General features: G+C 33.8%; 1 protein-coding gene across 1 annotated transcript; it reads left to right on the top strand.

The window, feature by feature from the left end:
- Positions 1 to 1621: 1621 nt before the first annotated feature.
- Positions 1622 to 4468, top strand: LOC148570445 (uncharacterized). Its single transcript, XM_088507043.1, has 6 exons — positions 1622 to 1880; positions 1980 to 2175; positions 3052 to 3200; positions 3360 to 3509; positions 3612 to 3914; positions 4275 to 4468. Exons 1-6 carry the CDS (start codon positions 1622 to 1624, stop codon positions 4466 to 4468), a joined length of 1251 nt encoding a protein of 416 aa, XP_088363169.1.
- The last annotated feature ends 5390 nt before the right edge of the window (positions 4469 to 9858 follow it).

Here is a 9858-nt window from a genome sequence, read left to right as displayed (position 1 = left end):
TCTCTCTAGGTTTAGTTTGTTTTGATCATCTCTTGTTGAATTTCTGAATTGGGTCTTGTTGAATTAAGTTTTTATTGTTCAATCTTAATTTCTTTAGTTGTAATTTGTTTGGATCTTGTGTTAGAATTTTGTTTCCTCTTTATTTCCCTTTTTTCTTCTCATTTTATGAACTTTGTTGATTTTGAATTCCTCTTAGTGCATTGATGTTTCCTATGATTGATAGTGTTATTTGAGTTATTTTATATTGATAATTGTTAGTGGGTACTTGTGATTTCCAGTTAATTTTGCAATTTAAATATGTCTTTAGTTAATGCCTATCATGTGTTTGATGAAATGTTTCCTTTGATTATGGAGTAGTTTTCTATACTCTTAGCCTAGGCTAAGGGAATTGGTTGACCTTGAGTCATTGGGTCTAATTGAATTGGTGATTTGAGAACCCTCAGTGGTCAAATTGATACCCATTGACACTAATATATTACTAAGTCAATTAGTAGTAAGATTAGGACTTATGAGTTGAGATTGATCAAGCCATTTGACATACTTCACTTGTAGAAGTAGACTTAATGGGCTTGGTTCCTCATAATTGTCAATATATGGTTATTAGACAAGGATAGTGATCCCAATTCCTATGCCTTCGCCAAGAGTCCTTTCTATAATTCATACTTGAAACCCAAAAATTCCAATTACTTTATTCTTGTTATAGTTAGTTTAGTTGTTTACTTAGCTCTAGAATAGAAGTAGATTTATATGTTACCTTGTTAGATTGCACTTGCTCATACCTTGCTTTAATTGCTCTGATTTAGTTTCTTGCACTTTAAATTTCTTGCATGCTAAGCTTTAGTAGTTTAAATTCTTGTTTATGACTCCCAACCCTGGAATTTTAACCAATATTGATGCACATGTTTGCCCATTCTCTTGAGGACGACCCGAGACTAATACTCTCAGTTACTTTGTATTGGGGTTGAACTAGTGACAACCATATCAAAATTTGATCAAAAGATTATTTATTGGTTTAGATCTATACTATGACATGATCTTCTATTAAGAAATTCTAGACCAACGATAATCCACCCATCAATAGGCCAGACATTATCTGTCGTGTATTTAAGCGCAAGATGATCTAGTTAATTCGAGAACTCAAAGAAGGCCATATTTTTAGAAAACCCAAAGCAAGTAAGTCGTACATTTTTTAAACCTTTACTTCTTTTCTTTGCATTCACTATTACTAATAATATTATGATGTCCATTATTTCGTTGAAGTGAATCTTATTTTGTACACAATGGTTACTAATATCATGTTCGTCCTTTTATTATATATTCAGTTGTAGCTACAATTGAGTTCCAAAAACGAGGCCTATCCCATTGTCATATACTACTATTTCTTTATTATATCTCCAAGCCAAAATCTCCTACAGATATTGACGATTTTATCATGGCTGAAATACACAAGAGATCTCATTTTACATGCATGTATCAATTGGTTGAGAAGTTTATAGTGCATGGGCCATGTGGTATCCTCAACAAAAACAATCCGTGCATAGCTAATGGTAAATGCACTAAATACTACCCGCACTCTTTTTGTGACCGCTCGGAAATTAATGAGGTTGATTATCCCAAATACATGTATCATGATATCAGTGCAACCATAACTAAGAAGAAAGTTGAGGTTGACAATAGATTTGTGGTTCCTTATAACCCAACATTGTTACTTAAATATGGATGTCATATTAATGTTGAGTATACTTGCCAGACCTCTGCAATGAAGTATCTATTGAAATACATCCACAAAGGTAACGATCGTGTAACTACCGCATTTTTGAAGAGTGGTGATGGTGATAATGATCATCAGTCAATTGATGAGATACAAAATTATTATGACTGTAGATATATTTCAGCATGTGAGGTTGCTTGGAAGATTTTTGGATTTGAGATCTAATTGAAGGAACCTAATGTTATACGCCTCCCATTTCATCTTGCAGATGAGCAATTTGTTCTCTACCATGAGCATGAATTGTTGGCTAATGTCGTTGATAAAGCAAATCATGAAATCAGCATATTTGCTGGTTGGCTTATTGCAAACCAACAATATAAACAAGGTCGCAACCTAACATATGCAGAATTTCCTTCTAGATTTGTATGGGACAGATCTACATGCATGGAGGCCACGAAAACAAGGTTATGTAATTGGTTAACTTTCACATGTTCCTCATGACCACTCAGAAGAATATTATCTCTGTCTTTTATTAAATGTACAACGTGGTTGCCAAACATTTGCTGCTATACATATAGTTAATAATCAGGTGCACCAAACATACAAAGAAGCATGCTCAGCACTAGGACTACTCTAAGATGACAAGGAATTTATAGATGCAATTATTGAAGCTAGATCTTGGGCATCCTCTCCTTACCTTAGGCAATTGTTTGCTATTTTACTAATATCGAATAATATTAGCAAGCCGTTTGTTTTATGGGAGAATTGTTGGCAATTTTTTCATGACGATATTACATATAATGGCATAAATTGACATAATTCACAAGGTTAGTCCATCCATTGTTAAATTACTTATCCATTTGTTTGTATGATTATTTTATAATTTTTGACCTTACCTTTTCATGTACAGTTATCAAATTAACTCTATTATTCTTACTATTGATGTCATCTTCTTCATCCTCACCCTTTGTAACATTACCTCATTTGCAGGCAACAATTACTCAAACAAGTGTATTCAATCTCACATACTTGCAAAGATAGAAGCTTTGATGCAATCAAATGGTCGCTCCTTGAAAGAATATCATGATATTCCTTTTAGTGATCATTCATCTTTGTTGGATATTTTTCACAATCCTTATGTAAGCGGCCATGTATTCAACTTAGAATCTTTTCATGTTCAATCAACTCAGTTGCGCTCACAGCTCAATAGCGACCAAAGTCATGCATTCAATCGCATCATCAGAGTAGTCAATGATACTTTGCCAAAGTTTCTTTTTTGTTTATGGATTTGGTGGTATTGGAAAAACATTTCTATGGAATGCTCTTTCCACAACAATCAGATCTCTTGGTCATGTTGTTCTTTGTGTTGCATCAAGTGGAATTGCAGCATTATTATTGTCTAGTGGAAAAACTGCCCATTTCTCGTTTAAAATTTCCCTTAACATAACTGAAGACTCCATATGCAATATCAAGTGCGATAGTCCCCTTGGTAATCTAATATGCTCCTGCCAGTTGATTATGTGGGACGAAGCTCCAATGCTTAATAATTTTCGTTTTGAAGTGCTAGATAAATGTCTAAGGGACCTCTAAAAATACTCAAGTGGTTATGATGCAACCCAGCCTTTTGCTGGTAAAACAATTGTATTAGGTGGTGACTTTAGACAAATCTTTCCAGTTATTCCACATGGAGCCAGATCCGACATTGTTCATGCAACTATAAGCTCCTTTTACCTATGGGATTCTTGCTGTGTCTTACAACTTAGACAAAACATGCGAGTTGTTGATACCAATGAAGCTGGTGATATATTCAATGGCATGAAATTTGTAGATTGATTGCTTTCTATTGGCGATGGAACACTTGGCTATAACCTACATGGTGAGTCGATTGTCTGCATTCCAGAGCATCTCATATTGCCAAGTGACTCATTTCAGCTCAAAAATTTGGTCGATTCTGTATACGCTGATCTATTGGTTGATATATTCAAACATGGCTACCTAAATAATCGCACTATTCTTTCTTCCACCATTGATGTTGTTGACATTGTTAACAGTTACATCCTATTGATGTTTCCTGGTGATCATCGAATGTTTCTAAGCTTTGATACACTTTGCAACGAAGAGGGTATTATGGAATCTGAGCTTACAGCAACGATTCCAGACATATTGAATTCCATAAATTGCTCTGATATCCCTCCACATTATTGTAAAAAAATAAGGCTGATACAATACTTTGTTAATAAATGTTCTTTTTTATCAATTTAAAAACATATAAAAAATGTTGCTTTAATAAATTAAACAAACAACATTTATAATATTCATATATTACTCTTTATAAGAGTTTCTTTTAAATATATAATAAACTTCTCGTGGTAAACGTTGCTTGAATATTTTTCATCAAAATTTTGATTCCCTCTAAATATTTTAATTCCCTTCGAAACCAAAAACAGGAAAGGAAACACTAGCAACAATTGATTCATCACCTTCTCACTACTATTAGTCTATTACTTAGAAACAGAACTCAAATCCTACTATTTTAGAATCAAAATCCTAACCCCAACCCTAGCTCAATTTCCCCAATTTGATGACATTGACTTGCATTCTGCGTTTCTTTCTCTTGCCATCGTGGTGTTCTTCACTGCTCTGCTCGCGTCGTGTTCTGCTCGCATCGCGTTCTACTCTTCTCGTGTCATGTGCTTCTTCTCACATCATGTTTTGCTCTGCTCCGCCATGTTCGATCTTCGGCTCGCGCCATTATGAAATATTTGTTTTGCTCCGCCGTGGTGTCGTTCAAATCTTCCTCTCAAGTCTCTCAGGCATGACAAAAATTTCTCTCAAATTCTACTTACTAGTGATTTAATTTGTTTGAATTGTTGAAATAACAAAATTACTCCAACTATGTTCAATTAGAAACCTTAACCCTAACCACTGTGAATTTTGATTGATGTGCGATTTACGTTTTTCTCTTCGCGTTCTTTATCACTGCTCGCGATTTACTTTTCTCTATTTGATTTCCTCGTCATTTCCTGTGTTCCTCATTGTTGGCGTCGCTGTTGGCGTCTTCGTCGTGTTCGTCGCTGCTCGCCTCGAATCGCCTCGCTGTTGGGTTCATCCCTACTTGCGTCGCCATCTGTTCATCGCTGCTCGTATTTGAAACTTCTAATTTTTTCTCTTCTCGCTTCCCATTTTCTCGTCGCCTTCTACTCTCGGGGTTTTCTTGTCTCCTGGCTGGGTGCTGATCTGCTCTACTCCACCGTGGTGCATCACAGGTAGGCTCCTTGAAAAATTTTGATTCTGCAATTTTTTTCTTCTGTGATGAGAAATTACTGCTTAATTAATTCTGGTCCTGTAAAATCACTACAATGTTTCATTGTTATGATATATTTATCTTTCTCTGCTTTAATCACTAAATGATGGCAATTTTAGTGCTTGGAATTTAATTATTGTTGGTGAAATCTCAATTTGGAAATTTAACAGCTGCCTCAAATGCTTAAACATTTGATGGATTTTGTGTGCAACAGCTATTTCAATTATTTTATCTTGTAAAGTTGTAAACAATGGTTTGGCTGCTTGATGGATTTTGTGTGCAATAGCTATTTCAATGACAAACTTGTTTTGTTTTGATATGCTTAAGTATGCATTACAAGTAGAAGTCCACTCTATAAACTAGTTTTCACATTGAATTTTTGTATGGACAAAACTAAGTTAACAGGGACTAATAATAGTTATTATTAATTGAAATACCTGTGTAACCTGCTCGGTATTTCTTACATTGATAAATTCCTATCTGTATACTATGTTTCTCCATGCTCAGTGTTTTAGTTTATCGGTGTTTCTCCGTGCTCATTTCATCCTAGGCATGCATTCATTCAACGCTTTTCTTTTTGTTGTCTCTTATCAAACTTCATAATTCTAGTTAATTAATTAATTATTGCTTTTTCACTTCTCAATGTTCAGGAAGTATGAAGAAATTAACCCTCGAATGTATAGGAATTCTGCTGCATCACTAAAGATTACACGAAATCATAGGTGAACTTAAAAAAATAAATGTGCTTTGTTACTTCTCATTGCTTCAATTTCGTGGATCTTGTTTTGTGATTTCATAATCTGTAATACATTGAATTATGACTAACCGTCTATCTTTTCTTTTTTTTTTTCCCGTGTTAGATAAAATATTCTCACTTTTGAGCTACTATCTTGTTAAGCTAAGTCTATTGAACTATGACTATGTAAAATTTTTGCCTTCTATGGTAGCTGCTGCATCTTATAATAGTGGACTGGATAGAAATAGATTGGAATTCTTGGATAGAAATTATTGTGAATTCTTGCATAGAAATTCTTCCATCTCAATATAACACATTCACATTCCACTCATTAGAATCTAACAAGGTGTTTGAATTTTGCAACTAATCTTATTCGAGTGAAGTCGGTTCACTATAAGATAGGGAAAAGCAAAGAAGTTACGAAATAAATTCATGGTTGCTTGAGCTTAGCAACATAATTGTGGAGCCAATTGAATTGTTACAATTGTGAAAAATGTGATGTTGTAGTGATTTTTTATTTGAACTTTGGCAGATTGTTGATATTGGCAAAACTCTACCATTGTTCATGGAGCTTCAGACCTTAGGTGACAGAATGTTGAAGAAGTTGGCATTTGATCAGTAATTCACAGTATTAAGTGCATGAACCAGAAGCAAAAGGACGAGGCGAAGAGCCATGCTGAACAAGTGTCTTGTTTTCAATGCAGCAGGTTTCATTTAATTTAAGTTGAACCTTTTGGTTATGCTGGCTGTGTGATTTGCTCACATAGTTGTGCTTATTGAACAATTTGAATGAATGTTTATATGTGTGTTCTTTGTCTATTTTTAAAAGGAAGAAGATGAAGCACGGGTTAAAAAAGCGCTTGTGACATTGTGAACTGCACAGAAGAAAGATTGGTTTGACGAGAGAACAACTAAATTAGACCTCTTGATCAGCACTGAATGTTCTGTTCCAATAAGGATACTTTTCAACCTCTTTTACACCCTTACAAGTGTCTTCATCTCTGCACAGCTACTCTTCAACCTCGAGCTCCAAGTCTCTTTCTCTCTCTCTCTCTCACAGACACACACACACCGTTTTGATTTTTTGACCTTTTTGTCTCCTCCTTCTGTGATGCACACGTGATTTCGATGCGCCCCGCAAAGTGACGTTGCTTTCTTCTAGAGTGGAGGAGGCATTCAAATTGGACTACGAGAAGATGGGGAAGGAGTTGAAGGTGTTTGTGTACCCTGACGATGATCCTGAAACCTATTTCCACACGCCGAGGAAGCTCACCGGAAAATATTCCAGCGAAGGTTATTTCTTCAAGAACATCAAAGAAAGCCGTTTCTTCACTGCCGATCCTCTTCAAGTTCATGTCTTCTTCATTCCTATTTCTTGCCACAAAATGCGAGGCAAGGTATGCATGCCCTAATTTCACCTCCAATAATGATTTGCATATGCATGCCCTAATTTCACCTCCAATAATGATTTGCATATGCATGTTCTCAGGGGTTAACTCACATATGGCAACAAGAAACCTCTTCAATTGTGCAATATATTTTCAATTTTATTTATTCAAATTAATGTTTAGTTAGTTATTCTTGTATAGCAAATAGTTGAAATGTCAAATGTTCACAAATCACAACTTTTAGGTTGAAATTGCTTAATACATATAAAGCCAATTTTGCATTTGTGGAAGATTTGGGTGCCATTTGTTTTCACAATTCTCATAATTGATTCTCAAATCGCATAATCATTGAGGAGAACTGTTAATTTGTACATATCTAAGCCTGAATAAAATTATTCAAATATTAGCATAGATAATAGAATATCGAATATGCTTAGCAGATAGCACTACGCATGAATTCAACAACCTAGTGTCTAGCATAATTATGATATAAGAGTCTAATGCGCGCATGTGAGGTATGCAGGGGTTGACTTATGAGCGTATGATTTATGAAGTTGGGAAGTATGTGGAGAGCCTAAAGTTCAAGTATCCTTATTGGGTGCTGATCACTTTTTTGTGACTTGCCATGATGAATAATGACTATAAGAAAATTAGACCTCTTGATCACTAGTGGTGTAAGATTTTAATTATATAAATTTATTTTATTTTTTTCAATATGATAATTTAAATGTGTTGAAATTCATGCCTTTCTCCATTTGCAGCTAAATGGATATATACTATGCCAAGAATATGCCATTGGAGATTTTGCCCAGGTTAATTTTTGTTACTATGTTATATGCCAAAGTCAGATTATGTGCTCGTTTTTTGTCCAAATAAGTTCCTTCTGATATTAATTTTTCTATAATGATTGGAAGAATCGAAATTTACTTCTTTTTCTTGTTCATAAATGCTCCTCTTTTAATGTTTTTCTATATTGTTACATTTTTTTTGTAATTTCTGCAACTGAGCCTTTTTATTTCTTCATGTTTCTGTTGTTGGTTTTGGTACTTTTATTTGATGTCACTACTTGTGATTTGTTTCAAGTTATAAGAAAATACTTTTTTATTGTTGTATATATGTGATAGATAATCTATTCTTACTATGTCTGAAAATTTCTTACTATTGTTTTGCAGATATAATTATCATGGTATATACAAGGAACAAGCTACTAGGATTTGGAAAAAAAAATATTCAAGTCAATTGATAAAACTTGAAACAAATATATTTAGCTTTTTTATTTTGAGTCCATGTATTTCGTTTAGAGGTCTTATTTAATTATCTTTCCATGTTTTGATGTTTTCATATTGAATTAGAAATTGTTACATAATAATGTATTTGAAATATTTTAACTTGATAATATATATCCAAGTAGAATAAGTTGAGATTGTCTCTTTTTTCATATCTTTAATTTTATTGTACCCAAATTATAATGAAATTCTCAAATTATCGTAGCTATAGGTAGTAGATACTGTAGTATGAGAAGAATGTTGAAATTTATAGTAATAATATTAGAGGCAACGCTTCTAGATTGATGCCATACTAATAGTAGAAGAGGTAACACTTCTAAAGTGATGCCATAGTTGGTCAAATATGTAACACTCCTAAAGGTTGCTATATCAATAGAATAGGCAATGCTTTTTATTAGTTGCAAAATGAGTAGAAAAGACAACACCTAATAAACGTTGCCATAGTTGTCTTTGTTTCAGAATAGGCAACGCTTCTAAAACGTTACTTTCAAAAGCGTTGCTTTTGAAGAAAAAAAGCGTTGCCTTGATCTAAGGCAACGGCCGCATCTATAAGGCCCCTCAAAAACGTTACCTTAGGTCCAAAAGTGTTGCTATAGATCAAAGACAACCCTTTTTAAATCTTTAGGCAACACTTTCTAAATGTTGTCTCAGACGTAAAACGTTGTAGTGTATATCGTTCTATTAATAGTTTTTGTCAATGATTGATCTATTAAATTACTCTTTTACATTAATCCATTACAAGAACAAAGAAATTTCACAACGACCCATAAATTCAGTCTAACAGAATATATAAATTATGCCACAATTTTAGTTTTTATTATTTTTATTTGTTTTTATCTTATCTTTATTTGTTCTTATCTTATTTTTATTTGTTCTTATCTTTCATAAGCAATGCTCTATATATACATATTTAGCTTTACTTTTATAATTTTTTTCAATCAAGAAATATAAAGTACAATATTCTTCATCGTTTTTTTTCTCATTCTTTCACAGTTTTATTATGATCATATAAAACATTAACTGATAACATATATGACACATAGCATGTCTAATTGAATGCTTGATAACCATTATTTTGCGGTTTATTTTGTATTGAATTGAGTGGATTTTATCCATTATTCTCACACTTATTCATAGAATTCGCATGTTTTACATTTTCCTTCCTAATTTTGTGCTATGATTGAAAACGTGCTTCTTTGGCCTTAAATTCGCTAATTTTAATCCTCTCTTATTACCATTCGATGCTGTGATATGTTTGTTAAGTGTTTTCAGGGTTTATAGGGCAGGAATGGCTTAGAGGATGGAAAGGAAGCATGCAAAAATGAAAAGAACACAAGAAATTGAGAATTTCAGAAGGTAGTAACGACGCGCACGCATGAACGACGCGTGCGCGTGACCAGTGCAGCTGGCAAGCGACGCGTACGCGTGACTAG

The sequence above is a fragment of the Arachis ipaensis genome, chromosome B3 (genome assembly GCF_059453495.1).
Source record: "Arachis ipaensis isolate K30076 ecotype BB chromosome B3, ASM5945349v1, whole genome shotgun sequence".
Lineage (NCBI taxonomy): Eukaryota > Viridiplantae > Streptophyta > Magnoliopsida > Fabales > Fabaceae > Arachis > Arachis ipaensis.
The sequence above is the reverse complement of the archived record's forward strand: the minus strand, read 5'-3'. Positions and strand labels throughout refer to the sequence as shown.